At 42.2% G+C, this 22,555-nt stretch overlaps 2 protein-coding genes across 4 annotated transcripts in view; both read right to left on the reverse strand.

Annotated features, from left to right (window-relative positions):
* The window catches only part of Hpse2 (heparanase 2 (inactive)), a 1,004,606-nt gene that overhangs the window by 875,125 nt on the left and 106,926 nt on the right, over positions 1-22,555 (reverse strand). The gene's annotated exons all lie outside the window — the stretch shown is intronic.
* LOC116894729 (cytochrome P450 2B1-like) overlaps positions 5,831-22,555 on the reverse strand; it is a 33,890-nt gene continuing 17,165 nt past the window's right edge. Inside the window, exons 7-8 of the mRNA XM_032896417.1 lie at positions 6,200-6,384; positions 5,831-6,028 (exon numbers count right to left, since the gene is read on the reverse strand). Of these exons, the coding sequence (XP_032752308.1) occupies positions 5,831-6,028; positions 6,200-6,384 (383 nt within the window). The remainder of the gene's footprint in view (positions 6,029-6,199; positions 6,385-22,555) is intronic.

The following is a 22,555-nucleotide window of genomic DNA, read 5'->3' on the forward strand; positions in this document are numbered from 1 at the left end:
AATAACACCACGGACTGAGATCCAGGTGCAGGAGGAAGGACCCACCCCTAGAGTAAGCTTGTGCAGTTCAAGGGGAGATATGGGATTACAGTTACACTCTACATGGGTGCTCACCCTATTCTAGTCCTCATGGATATGGTGACATGGGAGGCTCTAGTGGCTTGGGCTGAAATTTTCTCTGACCCACTGCTCATGGTCATCATTGATCCATCTTTCTGGAAGTTTTGGGTGGTGTATGGTCCTCAATGTATGGGGAGGGAAGATCCTGTGAGTCTCCACACCTTCCCACCCAACTCCACTATGGAACAATTTTTTTTTGTCATTTGAAAGTCTTGGAATAACCTCAAGTGGTCCTTTCTGCCACCATGAAGGGCTTCAAATGGGAAAATGGAGCACAGAATATAAATAAAGATGTAAGCACAATGTCTGACTGTGGAACTCAAGAAAACCTGGGATGAGCCCTAGGGTTCTATGCAGGTGATCAACATGGTAGGGGCACAAAGATGGAGAGTGTGGTTGCTAAAGATCCAGATAGGGTAAGGAAGAGACAGTTTCAGGGATAGAGAGGAGGGTAGGGTGGGATGAAAGGCTAAAGATCCAAGGAAACTTTTATTATTATTCTTTTTATTTTTAAGCTTTTTATTGGTTCTTTGTGAATTTCACACTCCAATCCCACTCATCTCCCCCTCACCTCATAACCACCCTCCACTCTTGCAACCTCATGACCAGCAGAGAAAAGGAATCTCATTGTGGACGTTGTACTGTGTCACAGTGTGTCCCACAGTGTACGCTTTTGTCCACGCTTCCTTGTTTTAAAATGCTGATAACTCATTGATCCAGTAAGAGGTCTCTAGCTTCTGCTACTCTGTCAATACTGGCACATCACTGGGACTCCTTTTAGATATCCTGTTGTTGCTCTGTGTCATATAGATCCTGTAGGTTGGACTTGTAGGACCTGCCCCTTCATGCACTCCAGCATTTCATTGATGGCATAGTTGTGGAGGTGGGACAATTCAAAGCCCTGAATCTAGGACAGAGAGGTATCTGAATTTGTCAGGCTGCTGGATCTCCCATTATAACACTTTAAGGGCTAGGTCATCAGCAAACCCTTTAACCAGGGCCAGCTCAACCATGCTGCCCAGGTGATGTGCATGGTCCTTTCTCTGAAGTGTCCTGCTGGTGAGGTATGTGGCTATTTCTTTCACTCTCAAGACCCTTGAGCCAGCTTTCCCATATGCCATAGATAGGGAGGAATGAGGGAGAGGAGGAGGGAATCTCCTGCCACTGCCCAGCAGACAAGAGAAAAACATGGCACTCCTGAAACATACAGAGACAGCTCTACTGTGCTGCCCAAGTGAAGTTCCCTGCCTACTCTCCTGAATTCTATAGACAGTGAGGGACAGGGACAACCCTTATCTTGCTCTCTTGACCTCAGAGACAGCTCCCAGTCCTGTAGTAGGTGATAAAGGGCAAGGGCAGAGGAGAACATCTCTCCTTTGCCCAAGATGCTGCATGGCAAACAAATGCAATGCTAGCTCTCCCATACTCACACTTGAGCTGACTTACCTGCAACCCCACATCCAAGTTCAGTTCTATTGTGTTGCCCAGGTGAGGCACATGGCCTACTTTCCTGAGTGCTGCAGTAGGCTAGGGACAGGACCAGTTCCTCTGTCAGCTGTAGGTGGCAAGGTGTTGTGGCATCTCTCCCTTATCCATGTCACTGAAAGGCAGACAAGAGGCAGGGCCAGTTATCTCACACCCCCTGGACTACCTTACTTGTCATCTGGGTTATATCTCTGCTGTGCTACCCAGGTGAGGTTCAGGGCCAGCTCTTCTGAATGTGGCAGTCTGTGAGGGACAGGGAGAGTTCTCCTCATCTTATGAACCCAGGACCAAGTCTCCTGCCATCTGGGGATGGTAAGGGTCAAAAGTTGAGGAGGATATCTTTCCCTCAACCAGGCCATCTCACAGAAGACAAGTGGAAGGACCAACCCTCACATGCTTGTCTCACCCTCAACTCCTGAAATATGCAAAATTTTCTCTCTTTAGTACAGCCACTGGCTAGGAGCAGGGTCAGCTCTCCTGCTCTCACACCTCCAGGGCCAGCTCTCCATCAGTGCCCAGATGAGGGATGGAGCCAGTTATGAACATTGCTCAGGTATCAGTATATCCCTGTATGAAAGTACAGGCCAGAAACTTGTGCATGGCCTTTTGTTGCAAGAAGCTCTTGTTGCTGCATGGCCCCAGCACCAGTCCCTGGTGGCAGCACAGGCCAGGACCCAACCATGGTCCAAGGTGATGTGACTGGCTACTAACATTAGGCTGTTCTTCACTACCCTCAAGTCTCCAGTTCTGCTTCTTTTCATCATGCCTATATTCAAAGGACACATTTTAAAATAGAAATTTCTAAGAGAAAAATTAGAAATAAAGTAATGAATATAAGAAATAGTAGAAACATAAAGTGTCAAGGCAGGAAGGACAGATGTATATGATACTAACTGGGATGTATTAATTTGAATGAAACCTATTGGTTCTTACATTTCAATATTTTGTCCCTGGTTGGTGGAGATGTTTGGGATGGATTAGGGGGTGTGGCCTGTTGGAGGAAGTATGTCACTGGAAATGGGTTTGAGGTTTCAAAAGCCTGTGCTTTTCCCAGTTAGCTCTCTGTCTGCCTCCTGCATCATTACTAATTACCTGCTTCCATGCTCCTGGCCATGGTAGTGATGGACACAGCCTCTGAAATTATAAGCTCCAATAAATACTTATTTTCTGTAAGCTGCCTTGGTCATGATATCTGGTTTTATTTTGTTTGTTATTGTTTTTAAGATTTTATTATTTACTTTATATATCCTAGTACACTGTCGCTGTCTTCAGACACACCAGAATTAGGCACCAGACCACATTACAGATAGTTGTGAGCTACCATGTGGTTGCTGAGAATTGAACTCAAGGCCTCTGGTAGAGAATCCGTTGCTCCTCATCACTGAGCCATCTTTCTAGCCCCCAGCTCCTGGTATCTTAACAGAGCAACAGAAGAATAACTAAAACAAAGGGCATGAAATATGAAAAGACTCTCAAAAAGAGAGTCATAGAAAAAACTAGAGAGACACAGATACACAGGGAGTCCTGAGAAGACAAATGCCTAGAGAATAACAGACATAGTGAGATGGGGGTAGTGGCCAACATAGAAATGGCACCATCCAGGTGAAGGTCAGCCTGAGGGACAATGTAATGGACACCAAGATCTATCTGATACACCTCTAATCTGAACCCATTTTCCTTTTTCACTCTGCCATGGCCAACATCATCTCTTCCATTGTTTTTGGTGAGTGCAGGATTCCAAATTCATATGTTCACTAAGTTTACTGAATAAACTATTCACTACCATTATCTCTTTCTACAAAAAGCTGAGGTTGAGATCACACAATGGGCCAGAAATCTGTGTAGGTGGATCCTGGGGAAAGACCAGGTGATTTGCATTTAGAATTTACAGCCATGAAAGCCTCCAAATGTCAGATATTCAGAGGATTGGAAATTACTTCAGTCTCTCCATGCTTCTGAGTATGACAAAACTCTACATGTAATTATCAGTATCCATGTGCATGGGTCTCAGAGTTTGTGCCCAGCATGTATGAAGCTCTGAATCTGAGACTTAGCATTTCATAAGTTGTTGGTGCAAACCTGTTATCCAAGTATTTAGAGGGTTGTGGCTCAGAGTTCAAAGTTATCCTCATTTCCTTACGTGGAGGTCAGCCTGGAATACACGAAACCTTATTTTTTAAAAAAAATTACACAAAACATATTCCTGTCTCAAGGAAATGTATCATTTACTTGTTTCCAGACATCCAAGATAGCATAGTTTTGATTTGCCCATTCCCATTTCGCTAAACTCCAAGGAACACACTTTATCTTTCCAAGTGAGGTAACAAGTCACTTTAGGCATAGATATTAAGCACCCAAAAAAGGATGGGTTCTGAGAGAACAGGTTTTACTAAACATTTAGTGATTTTTTTTATAGCCCAAAGTTGTGGCGGTAGCGGTGGAAGTAGCGCTCTCTCTCTCTCTCTCTCTCTCTCTCTCTCTCTCTCTCTCTCTCTCTCTCTCTCTCTCTGTGTGTGTGTGTGTGTGTGTGTGTGTGTGTGTGTGCATGTGTGTGCAAGTGTGTGTGTACCCTGTGTAGCTAGTAGCTGGGAGTCAATCCACCTCAAGATTCAGCTATAGCACTTTTGGGCATATCTACCCAAAGGATTCTTCACACTACCACATGGACACTTGCACAAACATACATCTGCTCTTTTCATAATATCCAGAATTGGAAACAACCTGCATGATCCTCAACAGAAAAAATAAGAGGCACATTTATAAAAAGGAGTATTTCTCAGCTGTTTAAAAATGACATCATGAAATTTGTAGGCAAATGAATGGGACTAGAATAAATCATCCTGAGTGAGGGAACTAAAACCCAGAAAGATAACTGTAGAATGCTTCCACTCATATGTGGATATTAGCCATTAGCCATTAAAGAAACAATAACCAAGCTACAATTCATAGACCAAGGAATAAGCCAAAATCATGGATCTCCCTGGGAGGGGAAAATAGAATAGATTACATGGGGTACTAGAGGCAGCAGAAGAAACAGGAGTGAGAGGGCTGGATGAAGAGGGGAGATGGGTGTAGTTGCTAAACAGTATGAGACAAAATCCATCAAAATGAGAGCCAGCCTCTCCTTCCTATCCCAGCCTATAGGTGCAGTAAGATGCCCTAGCAGGAGCTGTCAAAAATGGCAGCCTCTGTCAAAATAGCAGCACCAGGACATTTCCTTAGACTGCAGCATTCAGAAAGATTGTCCAAAGTGGTGGTGAATCAACTTATCTTCCTCAATGGGAGCTGAACCTCAGGGTCTGTCCATGATGGCAGCACCTTCTTTTCTGCCTCAGAAACTCTGCTGCAGGAGCTGTTCCTCAGGAGATGTCCACAATTGTAGCACCTCACCTTCACTCTCCCTGAGCAGTCCCATAGACATGGGGCCTCAGCCAAAGCTGTCTGCAGCCAGGAAGGACTTCCCATCCTAATTGATGGACGCAATGCAGGGAAAAGGGGGTGAAAAAAGCCATTAGTCTCTGAGCAGGAGAACCTACCAATCTCTAAGCTGGAAAGCCACTAATCCCTGAACACAAACATACCATTCCCTGAGCTCCCCAAGGCCAGAACTTGAAATCCCACCAATCCTCACTTTGATAATTTCTTCCCTGAAAAGTTCTGCCCCCTCAGAAATCCAGTACAAGCCCTTCATTTGTCCAGCTCCCTGTTGCCCACTCCTAGAAACAAAGGGCAGTTATCCCTGGATTCATGCTTCCATACCCTGGACTTACCAATAAATCTCTTCTAGAAGTTTGCTGCCTGGTGTGACTCTCCCATTGGAAGAGGTCAAGAAGCAAAGAAGAGAAGTGAAGAATAGCAAGGTTGAGGCACCAGAGCTCTCATCTCCTCTATAAATCTGCTATTTATTTATGGAGCAGTGGTGGAAACCTGATATTGCACTGAACTCATTTTGTTCTTTGTAGTGATTTTCTTTCTTGGACATTTAAACATGATTAAAGACAAATGTTTTCACTTATTTAAAAATTTTTTCCACTAATTATAAAATGTTTAAAAAATCAAAAAAATGAATTTGCTCAAGTTTAGTTAGAGGCTTTTAAATACTTACCCACAGTCCTCATGACCAGGATGCTCCTTTAATTCAAAACTCTCATGGGGCTGTAGCGAAGGTGAATGGAAAGGCAGCTAGGACAAACTCATTAACCTGGGACATATTGCAGTTTGTGTCCTAGAGGGTGAGGCTGCCCTCTGGTGTCTGGAAAAGGGCCCACATTTCTACCTCACCTCTGGAAAAGGGTGTGAAAGCTTCATTTTTCTTCAGTGCCCCATTGGCATCCAAGAAGTGCTCAGGATTGAAGGTGTCTGGGTGTTCAAAGTACTGTGGGTCATGGAGTACTGAACTCAGGATGGGATACACCTCAGTATTCTGGGAGAAGTTACATGATAGAAAGATGTTAACATACCCTGACTCCCCTATGCAAAACAATCAATCCATAAGAAACACAACTCCTGGATTACCACAAACATGATGAGTTTGGTGACTAGAAGAGTGGAGTATGCTCATGGATTATCAATGAGGAATCACAGCTGGTCTCACCTTGGGGAGCAGGAATCCTTGGAAAAATGTGTCTATGGTGACTCTCTGTGGAAAGACCACTGAGGAAAGATCAGAAAATCTTTGAATCTCAGGGATCACTGCCTCAGTGTTTGGAATTTTGGAGGAGTCAAGGGTTGGGAACCATTGTGAGCCAATCACCTCACCAATCTCCTTTTGGACTTTCTCTGCCTAGCAAGGGGAGACAATAGACAGTGTCTATTCTATTCTCAGGCAATGCATATATTCTCAGACAATGCATAGTGACCCTGTTTTCTGGAATCCAACAACTCAGGAACAGTTCAGAGCAAGGAGACTCTGCTGAGAAACACACAATGCTCACTTGGGTGTCCATACTTGTGCTTCTCTCAAGAATATTCCCCTCCAACCATGATTAGAGCATATTAGAGTGTCTTCTTAACAAACTCTAGACTTACTTGTAAAAATAGAGAAAAGGGAAATGTCCAGCAATGGGCCATTTCAACTGTCAATCCAGAGAGAGTGCTGGAGGAGGAAATGGCAAGAATGTAATGAACGTTACCAATTGTATTCCTGCATACACAGGCCTACACACACACACACACACACACACACACACACACACACACACACACCTTTGCAGGGAACACATAGTTAAAATCCAGGAGGCTGGAAGAATGGCCCAATCTTAAAGAGCACTGGCTGCTCATTGAGGGGACCCATGTTCAATTTCCAGCAACCACATTTCATCTCATACTCTCTGTCATTCCAGGCCCAGAAGATCCAATACCCTCACAGAGACATATATACATCCAAAATACCAATGCACATTAAATTAAAATAAAATTTTGCTTCTGGTTTCTGTCTGTGCCCAGAGCTGACTTGGTGCTAGAGCTCTCTGTACTCAGATCCCATGGGGAAAAAGCCAGTCTCTAGGAGTGCTGACACACAGGTTTACAGTAGAGTCAAGTCACTGTCAAAGACAGTAAGAGCAGGTAACACCAGAGACAACCAGATAGCAAGAGGAAAGCACAGGAACCTAAGCAACAGAAACCAGGACTACTTCATATCATCAGATCTCAGTTCCCCCACCAAAGCAAATACTGGATATCACAATACACTGTAAAAGCAAAATGTGGATTTAAAATCACATCTCATGATGATGATAGAGGACATTAGGAAGGACATAAATACCTCCCTTACAGAAATACAGGATTACACAGGTAAACAGGTAGAAAGCCTTAAAAAGGAAACACAAAAATCCCTTAAAGAATTACAGGAAAACACAAACAAACAGGTGAAGGAATTGAACAAAACCATCCAGGATCTATAAATGGAAACAGAAATCACAAAGGGAGACAACCTGGAGATAGAAAACCTAGGAAAGAGATCAGGAATCATAGACACAAGCATTAGTAACAGAATACAAAAGATAAAAGAGAGAATCTCAGGGGCAGAAGATACCATAAAAAACATTGACAAAACAGTCAAAGATAATGTAAAATGCAAAAAGCACCTCCTGACAAAACATCCAGGAAACACAATGAGAAGATCAAACCTAAGGTTAATAGGTATAGAAGAGAGTGAAGATTCCCAACTTAAAGGGCCAGTAAATATCTCCAATAAAATCATAGAAGTAAACTTCCCTAACCTAAAGAAAGATGCCCATAAACATACAAGAAGCCTACAGACCTCCAAATAGATTGGACCAGAAAAGAAATTACTCCCATCACATAACAGTCAAAACACAAAACACACAAAACAAAGAAAGAATATTAAAAAAGCATTAAGGGGAAAAGGTCAAATAACATGTAAAGGTAGACCTATAAGAATTACATCAGATTTCTAACCAGAGACTCTGAAAGGCACAACATGTTGGGCAGATCTCATACAGATCTCATAAGAGAACACAAATGCCAGCCCAGGCAACTATATCCAACACAACTCTCAATTAACATAGAAGAAGAAACTAAGGTATTCCATGACAAAACCAAATTTATACAATATCTTTCTACAAATCCAGCGCCATGAAGGAAAATAGATGGAAAACTCCAATACAAGGAGGGAAATTATACCCTAGAAAAATCAAGAAAGTAATCTCCTAGCAACAAACCCAAAAGAAGAGTGCCACACAAATGTAGTTACACCTCTAACAACAAAATAACAGGAAACAGCAATTACTATTACTTAATATCTCTCAACATCAAAGGACTCAATTCCCCAATAAAAAGACATAGACTAACAGACTGGGTACAGCATTTTGCTGCATACAGGAAACACATGTCAGTGACAAAGACAGATACTACTTCAGAGTAAAAGGCTGGAAAACAATTTTCCAAGTAAAAGGTCTGAAGAAACAAGCTGAAGAGCCATTCTAATATCAAATAAAATCGATTTTCAACCTAAAGTTATCAAAAAAGATCAGGAAAGACACTTCATATTCATCAAAGGCAAAATCCATCAAGATGAACTCTCAATTCTGAAGTTCTATAATCCAAATGCAAGGGCACATACATTCATAAAAGAAACCTAACTAAAGCTCAAAACACACATTGAACCTCACACAATAATAGTGGGAGATTTCAACACCCCACTCTCATCAATGGACAGATCATGGAAACAGAAACTGAACAGAGACATAAAGAAACTAACAGAAGTTATGAACCAAATGGATTTAACAGGTATTTATAGAACATTTCATCCTAAAACAAAAGAATATGCCTTCTTCTGAGCACCTCATGGTACCTTCTCCAAAATTGACCATATAATCGGTCACAAAACAGGACTTCCCAGATGCCCTTCAATAAAGGAATGGATACAGAAAATGTGGTACATTTACACAATGGAGTACTACTCAGCTATCAAAAACAATGACTTCATGAAATTCATATGCAAAAGTGTGGAACTAGAAGATATCATCCTGAGTGAGAAACCCAATGTCAAAAAAAATGGTATGCACTCACTGATAAGAGAATATTAGCCCAAAAGCTCAAATTACCCAGGACACAATCCACAGACCACATGAAGCTCAAGAAGAAGGCCAACTAAAGCGTGGATGCTTCAGTCCTTCTTAAAAAAGGGAACAAAAATATTCATAGGAGGAGATACGGAGACCAAGTTTGGAGAAGAGACTTAAGGAATGGCCATTCAGAGCCTGTGCCACATGGGGATCCAGCATATATATATATATATATATATATAAGACAAAACTGAGGAAGCCAAGAAGTGCATGCTGACAGGAGCAGTCTTCTGGGAGGCTCAGCCAGAGCATTACAAAAATGCTCTGGTGGTGAATGCTAGCAGCAAACTATTGAACTGAGAACAGGGTCCCAGTGGAAGAGTAAGAGAAAGGATTGAAGGAGCTGAAGGGGCTTGCAACCCCATAAGAACAACAATGCCAACCAGCCACAGGTCCCTGGGAATAAACCACTACCCAAAGTGTACACATGGACAGACCCATGGCACCAGCTGCATATGTAGCAGAGATTGGCCATGTTTGGCACCAATGGGAGGAGAAGCCCTTGGTCCTGCCAAGGATGGACACCTCTCAGTGAAGGGGAATGTCAGTGCAGGGAGGGGATGGTTGGGGAGGGGGAACATCCTTATAGAAAAAGGGGAGGGGATGTGATAGGGGCCTTATGGACAGGAAACTGGGAAAAGGGATAACATTTGAAATGTAAATAAAAATTATCCAATAAAAAAACTGGTAAAAAAAAGTGGAGAGTTCACAAGCTAATGAATTTAAAGTACATCTGAAGGCTCTAGAAAAAAAGAAGCAAACACACCCAGAAGCTGAAATCAAATAATTAGGGAAGTGAGAACAAGAAAACAAGGAATCAAGAAAACCAATAACTGCTTCCTTGAGACAAAATGACATCTTTGAGAGAAGATGGAAAAAAACCCCTTAGCCAAACTAACTAAAAGGCAGAGAGACAGAGCCCAAATTTTAAAAATCAGAAATGAAAAGGGAGACATAACAACAACACGGAGGAAATTCAAACAATCATGAGGTCTTACTTCAAATGCCTATGCTGCACAAAATTGGGAAATATGAATGAAATGGGTGATTTTCTAGGCAGAAAGCAATTAAGAAAGCTGAGTCAAGGTGAGTTAAATTATCTGAAGACTCCTACAATCTCTAAGGCAATAGAAACAGCCATTAAGAGTCTCCCACCAAGAACAAGAATACCCTTGTGAGGGAATAAGGAGGCAAAGTTTAGAACAAAGGCTGAAGGAATGACCATTCAGAGCCTGCCCCACATGTGGCCCATATATATACAGCCACCAAACTAGATAAGATAGATGGAGCAAAGAAGTTCATGTTGACAGGAACTGGATGTAGATCTCTCCTGCTAGACACAGCCAGAATACGGCAAATACATAGGCAAATGCCAGCAGCAAACCACTGAACTGAGAACAGGACCCCCATTGAAGGAATCAGAGAAAGGACTGGAAGAGCTGAAGTGGCTTGAGACTCCATATCAACAATGCCAACCAACCAGAGCTTCCAGGGACTAAGCTACTACCCAAAGACTATACATGGACTGACCCTGGGCTCCAACTGCATAGGTAGCAATAAATAGCCTATTAAGGGCACCAGTGGAAGGGGAAGCCCTTGGTGCGGCCAAGGCTGGACCCCCAGTGAACGGGATTCATGAGGGAAGGGTGGTAATGGGAGGAAGATGGGGAGGAGAACACCCATATAGTAGGGAAGGCAGAGGGGTTAGTGGGATGTTGGCCTAGAAACTGGGAAAGGGACTAACACTTGAAATGTAAATCAGAAATACCCAATTTAGTAAAGATGAAAAAAAGAGAGTTGCCCAACAAGAAACAAGCCCCAAACCAGATAGGTTTTGCACAGGATTCTACCAGACTTTCAAAGAAGAGCTAATGCCAATACTCTTCAAACCAATCCACAAATTAGAAAAAGAAGGAATATTGCCCATTCTATTAGGCCACAGTCACCCTGATAACTAAGCCACACAAAGACTCAATGAAGAGAATTTCAGACCAATTTCTCTTATGAATATAGATGCAAAAATACTCAAAATAATACTCAAAACCTAAATCCAAAAACACATCAAAGACATTTTCCACTAAATGACATGATCAAGTAGGCTTCATCCCAGTCATGCAGGGGTCGTATAATATATAAAAAATTTTCAATGTAATCCACCATATAAACAAACTGAAAGAAAAAAATGGTCATCTTATTAGATGCTAAAAAAGGCTTTGACAAAATCCAATGCTGATTTACATTAAGAGTCTCAGAAACATCATCGATACAAGATATATACCTAAACACAATAAAGGTAATATACAGCAAGCCAATAGCCAACATCAAATTAAATGGAGAGAAACTTAAAGCAATTCTACTAAAATCAAGGACAAGAAAAGGCTGTCCACTCTCTCCCTATCTCTCCAATATAGTACTAAAAGTTGTAGCTAGGGCAATATGACAACTAAAGGATTTCAACTGGACATGAATTGTCGGGAGTAGCCTGATGGGATCAGAGGTAGGAAGAGCAGGGAAATAGTAGGGAAATTGGCAGGAGGGGAAATATCTGGGACTTGCCAGAGACCTGGCATAAGGGGGAATCCCCAGAGGGTCTATTGGGGTGACTCTAGCTGAGACTCCTAGAAGTGGGGTATATGAATCTAGAACTGGCCACCTCCTTTAGCCAGGGAAGACTCCCAGTGGATGGATAAGGACATCAACCCACTCACAAAAGTTTTGACCCCAAATGTGTCCCACCTACAATTTATGCAGGGAAAAAGATAAAGCAGAGATGGAAGGAATGGTCAACAAATGACTGCCTCAAATTGAAATGCATCCCATGGGCAAGAACCAATCCCTGCCACTATTAATGATACTCTATTATGCTCTCAAACAAAAACCTAGCATAACTTAGTTCTGAAAGGCTCTACCCAGTAGCCCATGGAAACAGAAGCAGAAACCCACAGCCAAACATTAGATGGGGCTCAGGGAGTTTTATGGAAGAATTGGGAAAAGAATTGAGGGACCTAAAGAGGGCAGGTATTTCACAGGACGACCAACACATAAGACTCAACTGGACCCTTTGGGGCTCTCAGAGTCTGAATTACCAACCAATGGGCAAGCATGGGCTGGACTTAGGCCCCCTGCATGTCTGTAGAAAATGAGAAGCTTGGCTCCAAACAACAGGAATGGGGGAGGGAGTCTCCCTGAATCAGTTACCTGCCTGCCTTAGATCCTGTTCTGTTAACTGGGCTGCCTTCTTTGGCCTCAGTCAGAGAGGATGTGTGGGTCCTACAGTGACCTGATGTGTCAGGCATGACTGTAAGGGAGAGTGATACCAAGAGGTGAGATCCATCTTCTCAAAGGAAAAGGGAAGGAATGGGACAGGAGGATATGCATGAGGTGATACTGGGTGGAGAGGGAGTCTGATATTGGGATGTATAGTAAATAAATAAAAAAGAGAAAATAGGCCCACAGCTCCCTGCTCCCAAACCCCGTGGGAGAGAGAGCTCATTGCCAAGACATGTGGACACTCTTGAGACTGCAGGGCAGGAGAGACTTCCACTCCTGCCCACCTTTGCCCACAACCCTGGCACAAGAGGAAACTGTATAGGGCTAATGGGAATAGGAAGATAGAGGCACTCAAGCTGTAGGAACCCTTTGGCACAGACTGTGTCTGGACTTGAAGGGACCCAGGCAAACTGCTTCCTGTACCCAAATCCCATGGGAGGGAGAGCTAGACCTTCAGAGGGGCAGACACGCCTGGGAAACCAGAGAAGGCTATGCTATGCCCACATTTCTGACTCTAGATGAAAATGCCTAGTGCCATCAGGGCCACCTGTGCACAGGGACCCTGGAGAAGGAGGGGCAAGCCCTTCTGGTTGCTGCCTTCATGGAGAGCTGAAACCAAGCCCTAAGGAGCAACTTCAGACCGAAGACCAGAGGTAAGACCAACTTTTCTGCTCCAAGTGACCTGCCTGTTGGACTCAGAACACAAAAAGGCAAAATTCCTCTGGGACCAGACACTTCTGGTTTCTAGCTGGTGCCTGAACCTCGCTGATAACAATCCACAGCTCCCTGCTCCCAAACACTGTGGGAAAGAGAGCTCATCGCCCAGACGTTTGGGCACTCCTGAGACTGCAGGGCAGGAGAGACAGCCACTTCTGCCCACCTTTGCCCACTTCCCTGGACCAAGAGGAAACTGTATAGGGTCTCTGGAAACAGAAGAATAGGGGCACTCAAGCTGCAGGAGCCCTGCAGTCCAGACAGCCCTCAGATTTGAAGGAAACCTGTCAAACAGCTCCCTGCACCCAAATAGTGTGGGAGGGAGAGCTAGACCTTCACACGGGCAGACATGCCTGGGAAACAAGAGGAGAGTACTCTCTGCCCACATTTCTGACTCTAGAGGAAAACACCTAGCACAACAGGGCCCCCTGTACACAGGGACTAAGAAGTAGGGGCAGGACCTTCTGGTTCCTGCCCTCACAGAGAGCTGAAACCCAGGCCCAGAGTAGCGACTTCAGGCCCAAGACTACAGATAAGACAAAATTTTCTGCTCCAAGTGACCTGCCTGGTGGACTCAAGACACATCCCCACACAAACAGCTGAAAGCCAGTAGAAAGGAACAACTACACGCCTGAAAGCAAAACACTGTGTTCCCATGACTGGCTGAAAGAAAACAGGAAAAGAGGTCTACAACACTCCCGACACAAAGGCATATAAGATGGTCAAGTCACTGCAAGAAATAGCAGAACAAGGTAACACCAGAGACAACCTGATGGCGAGAGGCAAGCGCAGGAAACTAAGCAACAGAAACCAGGATTACATTGCATCATCACAGCCCAATTCTCCCACCAAAGCAAACACTGAATATCCAAACACACCAAAAAGGAAGATCTATTTAAAATCACATTTGATCATGATGATGGAGGACTTTAAGAAAGACAAAAAGAACTCTCTTAGAGAAATGCAGGAAAACACAATTAAACAAGTAGAAACACTTAGAGAGGAAACATAAAAATCCCTGAAAGAATTATGGGAAAACACAACCAAACATATGAAGGAATTGAAAATGGAAGTAGAAGCAATAAAGAAAGCGCAAAAGAGATAACCCTGGACATAGAAAACCAAAGAAAGAGACAAGGAGCCATAGATACAAGCATCACCAACAGAATACAAGAGATACAAGAGAGAACCTCAGGAGCAGAAGATTCCATAGAAATCATGGACACAACTGTCAAAGATAATGTAAAATGGAAAAAGCTACTGGCCCAAAACATACAGGAAATCCAGCACAAAATGGGGAGATCAAAACTAAGGATAATATGTGTAGAAGAGAGTGAAGACTCCCAACTCAAAGGACGAGTAAATATCTTCAACAAAATCATGGAAGAAAACTTCCCTAACCTAAAGAAAGAGATGCCCATAAACATACAAGAAGCCTACAGAACTCCAAATAGATTGGACCAGAAAAGAAACTCCTCCCATCACATAATAATCAAAACACCAAATGCACAAAACAAAAAAAAAGAATATTAAAAGCAGTAAGGGAAAAAGGTCAAGTAACACATAAAGGCAGGCTATCAGAATTACACCAGACTTCTCACCAGAGACTATGAAAGGCAGAAGATCCTGGACAGATGTCATACAGACCCTAAGAGAACACAAATGCTAGCCCAGGTTACAGTATCCAGCAAAATTCTCAATTAACATATATGGGGAAACCAAGATATTCCATGACATTACCAAATTTACACAATATCATTCTATAAATCCAGCACAACAAAGGATAATAAATAATAAAGACCAACACAAGGAGGCAAGCTGCACTCGAGAAAAAGCAAGAAACTAATCATTTTGCAAAAAAACAAAGAAGAGACAAGCACACAAACACAATCTCACATCCAAATACGAAGATAACAGGAAACAACAATCACTATTCCTTAATATCTGTCAATGTCAGTGGAATCAATTCCACAATAAAAAGACACAGATTAACAAACTGGATAGGCAATGAGGATGCAGCATTTTGCTGCCTACAAGAAACACACCTCAGAGAAAAAGACAGACACTAACTCAGAGTAAAAGGCTGGAAAAGAACTTTCCAAGCAAATGGTCTGAAGAAGCAAGCTGGAGTAGCCATTTAATATAAAAAAATCAATTTTCAACCAAAAGTCATCAAAAAAGATAAAGAAGGACACTTCATATTCATCAAAGGAAAAATCCACCAAGATTAACTCTCAATCCTAAATATCTATGCTGCAAATAAGAGGGCACCTAAATACGTAAAAGAAACCTTGCTAAAGCTCAAAGCACACATTGCACCTCACACAATAATAGTAGAAGATTTCAACACCCCACTCTCATAAATGGACAGATAAGTGAAATGGAAATTAAACAGAGACATAGACAGACTAAGGAAGTCATGACCCAAATGGACTTAACACATATTTATAGAACACTCTATCCTATAAACAAAAGGATATACCTTCTTCTCACCACTTCATGGTACTTTCTCCAAAATTGACCATATAATTGGTCATAAAATAGGCCTCAACACATAAAGAAAGATAGAAATAATCCCATGCATCCTATCAGACCACTGCGGTCTAAAGCTTGTCTTCAACAACAATAAGGGAAGGATGCCCACATATGCATGGAAACTGAACAATGCTCTACTCAATGAAAAGCTGGTCAAAGAAGAAATAAAAAAAGAAATTAAAGACTTCTTAGAATTTAATGAAAATGAAGGTACAACATACCCAAACTTATGGGACACAATGAAAGCTGTGCCAAGAGGAAAACTCATAGCTCTGAGTGCCTGCAGAAAGAAACAGGAGAGAGCATATATCAGGAGCTTGACAGCACACCTAAAAGCTCTAGAGCAGAAAGAAGCAAAAACACCCAGGAGGAGTAGAAGGCAGGAAATAATCAAACTCAGAACTGAAATCAACCAAGTAGAAGCAAAAAGGACTATACAAAGAATCGACAGAACCAAAAGCTGGTTCTGTGACAAAATCAACAAGATAGATAAACCCTTAGCCAGACAAATAAGAGAACACAGAGAATATATCCAAATTAACAAAATCAGAAATGAAAAGGGAGACATAACTACACTATCAGTGGAAATTCAAAAAATCTTCAGATCCTACTACAAAAGTCTATATTCAAAAAACTTGAAAATCTGGAGGAAATGATCTATTGCCTAGAGAGAAACCAGTTACTGAAGATAAATCAGGAACAGATAAACCATTAAAAAAACCCCGTAACTCCTAAAGAAATAGGAGCAGTCATTAAAAGTCTCTGAACCAAAAAGAGCCCAGGTTCAGATGGGTTCAGTGCAGAATTCTATCAGACATTCGTAGACCTCATACCAATACTATCCAAACTCTTCCACAAAATTGAAATAGAGGGAGTGCTACTGAATTCCTTCTATGAAGCCACAATTACCCTAATACTGAAACCACACGGAGACCCAACAAAGAAGAGAACTTCAGACCAATTTCCATTATGAATATTGACGAGAAAATACTCAACAAAATTCTTGCAAACCGAATCCAAGAACACATCAACACAATCATACATAATGATCAAGTAGGCTTCATCCCAGGTATGCAGGGATGGTTTAATATATGGAAAATCATCAACCTAATCCACTATACAAACAACCTGAAAGATAAAAAACACATGATCATGTCACTAGATGATGAGAAAGCATTTGACAAAATGCAACACCACTTCATGATAAATGTCCTGGAAAGAACAGGAATTCAAGGTCCATACCTAAACATAATAAAAGCCACATACAGCAAACCTGTAGCTAACATTAAACTAAATGGAGAGAAACTTGAATCATTCCCACTAAAATGAGGGACTAGACAACACTGCCCACTCTGTCCCTACTTATTCAACACAGTTCTCAATGTCCTATCCCGAGCAATCAGACAACAAAAGGAGATCAAAAGGAAAGAGATGGGAAAGGAAGAAGTCAAAATATCACTATTTGCAGATGATATGATAGTATATTTAAGTGATCCCAAAAGTTCCACCAGAGAACTATTAATCCTGATAAACACCTTAGCAAAGTGGCTGGGTATAAAAGTAACGCAAATAAATCAGTAGCCTTCATCTACACATAAGAGAAACAAGCTGATAAAGAAAGTTGGGAAATGAGACCCTTCATAATAGTCCCAACTAATATAAAATACCTCGGTGAGAATTTAACCAAGCAAGTGAAAGATCTGTATGATAAGGACTTCAAGCCTCTGAAGAAAGAAATTGAAGATCTCAGAAAATGGAAAGATCTCCCATGCTCATGGATTGGCAGGATTAATATAGTAAAGATGGCCATTTTACCAAAAGTGATCTACCAATTCAATGCAATCACCATCAAAATTTCAATCCAATTCCTCAGAGTTAGACAGAACAATTTGCAAATCCATCTGGAAGAGCAAAAAATCCAGGATAGGTAAAACTATCCTCAACATTAAAAGTATGTCCGGGGGAATCACTATCCCTGAACTCAAGCAGTATTACAGAGCAATGGTGTAAAAAAAAACTGTATGGTATTGGTACAAAGACAGACAGATAGACCAGTGGACTAGAATTGAAAACTCAGAAATGAACCCACACACCTATGGTCACTTGATCTATGACAAAGGAGCCAAAACCATCCAATGGAAAAAAGATAGCCTTTTCAGCAATTGGTGCTGGTTCAACTGGAGATCAGCAAGTAAAAGAATGCAGATCGATCCATTCCAATCACTCTGTACAAAGTTCAGGTCCAAGTGCATCAAGGACCTCCACCTCAAACCCCATACACTCAAACTAATAAAAGAAAAAGTGGGGAAGAATCTCGAAAACATGGGCACTGGAAAAAATTTCCTGAACAAAACACCAATGGCTTATGGTCTAAGATCAAAAATTGACAACTGGGATCTCATAAAACTACAAAGCTTCTGTAAGGCAAAGGACACTGTTTTTAGGAAAAATGGCAACCAACATATTGGTAAAAGACCTTTACCAACCCTACACTTGATAGAGGACTTATATTCAAAATATACAAACAACTCATGATGTTAGACGGAACAGAGACAAATAACCTTATTAAAAAATGGGGTTCAGAGCTAAACAAAGAATTCAAAGCTGAGGAATATCAAATAGTTAAGAAGCACCTAAAGAAATATTAAACATCTTTAGTCATAAGGGAAATGCAAATCAAAACAACCCTGAGATTCCACCTCACACCAGTGAGAATGGCTAAGATCAAAAACTCAGGTGATAGCAGATGCTGCCAAGGATGTGGAGAAAGAGGAACACTCCTCCATTGATTGGTGGGGTTGTAGACTGGTACAACCATTCTGGAAATCAGTCTGCAGGTTCCTCAGAAAATTGGACATTGCACTACGTGGGGATCCAGCTATACCTCTCTTGGGCATATACCCAAAGGATGCATCAACATATAAAAAGAACACATGCTTCACTCTGTTCATAGCAGTCTGATTTATAATAGCCAGAAGCTGGAAAGAACCCAGATGCCCTTCAACACAGGAATGGATACAGAAAATGTGGTACATCTACACAATGGGATACTAATCAGCTATCAAAAACAATGACTTTATGAAATTCATAGGCAAATGGAGAGAACTGGAAAATATCATCCTGAGTGAGGTAACCCAATCACAGAAAATTACACAGGGTATGCACTCATTGATAAGTGGATATTAGCCCAAATGCTTGAATTAGCCTAGATGCACAGAACACATGAAACTCAAGAAGGATGACCAAAATGTGAATGCTTCACTCATTCTTTAAAAGGGGAACAAGAATACACTTGGGAGGGGATAGGAAGGCAAAGTTTAGAACATAGACTGAAGGAATGCCCAATCAGAGCCTTCTCCACATGTGGCCCATACATATACAACCACCCAATTAGATATGATGGATGAAGCAATGAAGTGCAGTCTGACAGGAACCAGGTGTAGATCTCTCCTGAGAGGCACAGCCAGAATACAGCAAATACATAGGCGAATGCCAGCAGCAAACCACTGAACTGAGAACGGGACCCCCGTTGATGGAATCAGAGAAAGGACTGAAAGAGCTGAAGGGGCTTGAGAACCCATATGAAGAACAATGCCTACCAACCAGAGCTTCCGGGGACTAAGCCACTACCCAAAGACTATACATGGTCTGACCCTTAACTCCAATTGCATAGGTAGCAATAAATAGCCTAGTAAGGGCACCAGTGGAATGGGAATTCCTTGGTCCTGCCCAAGACGGACCCCCAGTGATCAGGATTCTTGGAGGGAGGATGGTAATGGGGGGAGGATGGGGAGGGGAAGCCCATATAGAAGGGGAGGGGGAGGGGCTAGGGGGATGTTGGCATGGAAAGCAGGAAATGGAATAACATTTGAAATGTAAATAAGAAATACCAAATTTAATAAAGATGGAAATGAAAGAGAAATTATAGAGAAGAAAAGTAACTACAAAACAACAACAGCTAAAAATAAAATTGTTTTCACTATATCAGCTACCTTAATGGGAACTAGAGCCATGGATGTTAATTGGTTAAAATTAACAAATGGTAATTAAACATGGAGTGCCACATATAAAGACTAATAAGGGTTGTGTTGTCGACTTGATCACAAATCAGCATACATCACCAGTCAACATCTCACCCTACCCTCAGCAATCTTCCCACCTAAACCTACAGCCTGGAAGGAGTCTCTTTCTATTTCCACTGAGTTACCTCCAAAGACAAAAGCAGTGGAAGCCCACACTAAGGCCCCTTCTAGGTCTCACCTAAGTGAAAGACTGAAGGAGGCCTCCTCTGTCCATCTGCAAGAGGTTTCCCAAGATGGGTAGGGGACAGGGTCCCGGTGGAAGATGACCATGGACCTTTGCATGGCCTCTGACCAGAAACAGCAAGAAGCTGAGGAGGATAGCAAGGAGGAGCAGGACATTAGGTTTCATGGTCCTGGTCTAATCATATTATGCTTCACTGCACACTCCAGCAAGACTTTTGATGCTGAACCCACCTCTCCCTAAGGTTATGAAACTCTAGCTGTTCCTACCTCCTGTCTGTCATTGTCAAAAAGTGTGAACACAACACTTCCTGCTTGGGCTGCTGTGACCTGCTTATTTGCTATAACATTACCTCCACTCTAGATTTTGGCAAGGACACCATGAGCCAGATACACAGGACAGAAGGGCATTGAAGAGAAATGCCTTTTGATTTCTGGGGTGCACTTGTCAACTCAATTTTATCTGTATATTTACTGAGGCATGGACCTGCGTGTGTGTGTGTGTGTGTGTGTGTGTGTGTGTGTGTGTGTGTGTGTGTGTGTTGGGGGGTGTCTTTATTTGTGTGTCTGTACTAGGCTCCTAGTACTGGAATTAAACAGGCCTGCCACCACATCTGGCACATTTCATGCATTTAAATTCATGTTTGGAAGTCAGCTATCATTTACCACAACATAATTCTAATCCACCATGTGACTGTAGTTAATTTTCTCAACACTTCTGTACTTCTCTATACCAATAGGGGAAGATAACAGACATCCCCAAAATATGAACAGGTACTGCATAGAATGAACAGGAATCATGAGCCAGAAAATTGACTCAGGTTTAAAGTGATATTGCCCAGCTTTCCAGGAGCAAGATTCTGGTGTCAGCTGAGTTATTGGTGGCACTGTGTCAAGACCAGGAAAGTATAGGTAATGTGTCTGAAAATCATGTCTTTCTTCCCATTCTTCTTGGTAACAAGAGTATAATCCTGATGTCGAGGTCATGTGCTAGATAAGACAGGCATTGGCTGAAATTTGCAAGAAGGTTGCTGCCTCCTTTTTTTAGGCATAATGTTTTGTACACTGTATAAAGTTTAACTTTGATTATTCAAATCCTGATTTCTATGCCCTCACATATTCTTCCAATGGGAACACAGCATTGTAATGCTTATACCAAGAATCTCCAGTCTCAAGTTTGTGTAACCAGCTCATACAATTTATTCTCTACCTTGTCAATAAATGCTCATTGCCCAGTGGCTGGGGAGAGTACAGCATAGGGTGGGTACTGCTTTTTGCCCTGGACTTCTCGCAGTCTGACCCTAACTGCCCTTGAGGGTTTGAGATGAGATGGTGCAGAATCAATAATACAAACTCCAGGACCATGTGAGAAAGCTGCAGCAAACTCTTAGGAACAGCACCACAAACTTGTTCATTAATCCTCAGGGGTGCCCTATATACCTTCCACCCATGTCCCACTGGTTCCAAGTAAGCATCTCATCAAAGTAGCAGTTCCTAATTGTCGGGCATTATCAGAGTCACCAATCTTTAGGTTATTGGTCCATCTTCAGTTAGGCCCTCATGTAGGAGTTGCCTCCAAGGTTGCACAACCCCCAGTGTTTATGTGGAGGCAGCCACTGCAATTCCGCCTACATTTCTACCCTTTTGTTTTTAGATTTTGACAGCTTAATGGGAACAGGGGTGGTACTGCCTTGACATTGTTGTCCTCTTCTGAGAGGATTCCCATCATACTGGACTGTGTCTCTCTTAGATTGTCCTGTCTTCTAGTATCTTACCTGCCATTGATTACCACCCCACAAAGAGACATCACTCCAGAGGCATGATGTAAAAGTGGGAGATGAAAAACAGCCTAAATGGTGCTCTCAGGATCTTTGCCTCCTAGCGTTAATCACTTCCTTATATGGGCCGATTTTGGAAAACCATCAACACCTGGAGGGTCAACTTTCCTGGAGCCCTGCCAGGAAATACACTGTGCAAGACAATGAAAATAATTATTAGTATGGCAATTCTTCCCATCATAGTGTAAAGTGGCTTTCCACGAGGGGACAAACAGTCTCTTAATATTGTCTTACCTTTTCCCAAGAACCTGGCATCCAGGGAGAGCAAAGATATTCTGGTCACATTGAGGTTGGCTATATTCTCCCTTAAGAGCATAAAATGGTTAAGGAATTAGTCTGACCAGTTACCTTTAATATATTGAGCCAACTCCTATAGCACTTCAGTGGCATTATGTAAGAGGTTAGGCAGACTGAGTGAAACCTGGGGTCACAAGCCAATAGAGATAAGTCCCTAAGAAGGTTCAACACTTGTGCCAGTAAAGCAATCTGTTGTAAAATATGGATGGCTGATATAGATGTTGATTTAGTATCTCCTGTGCCTGTAGCACCTCAGTTGACTTAGAGACTACTGCCTGGACAGTCTCTGGCATTGTGGCTGTCTGGGTCAAGGCTAGAGTAGCTGTTATCACCCCAGAAATGCCTGCAATAATGGTCACAATGGTGACTGCCATAATACCCAAATCCCCCTTTTCACTGCTGTAGGGCCACTAGAATGACAGCATGGAAACAAGTGGTATTTACC

This window comes from Rattus rattus, chromosome 2 (assembly GCF_011064425.1).
Source record: "Rattus rattus isolate New Zealand chromosome 2, Rrattus_CSIRO_v1, whole genome shotgun sequence".
In the NCBI taxonomy this organism is placed as follows: domain Eukaryota; kingdom Metazoa; phylum Chordata; class Mammalia; order Rodentia; family Muridae; genus Rattus; species Rattus rattus.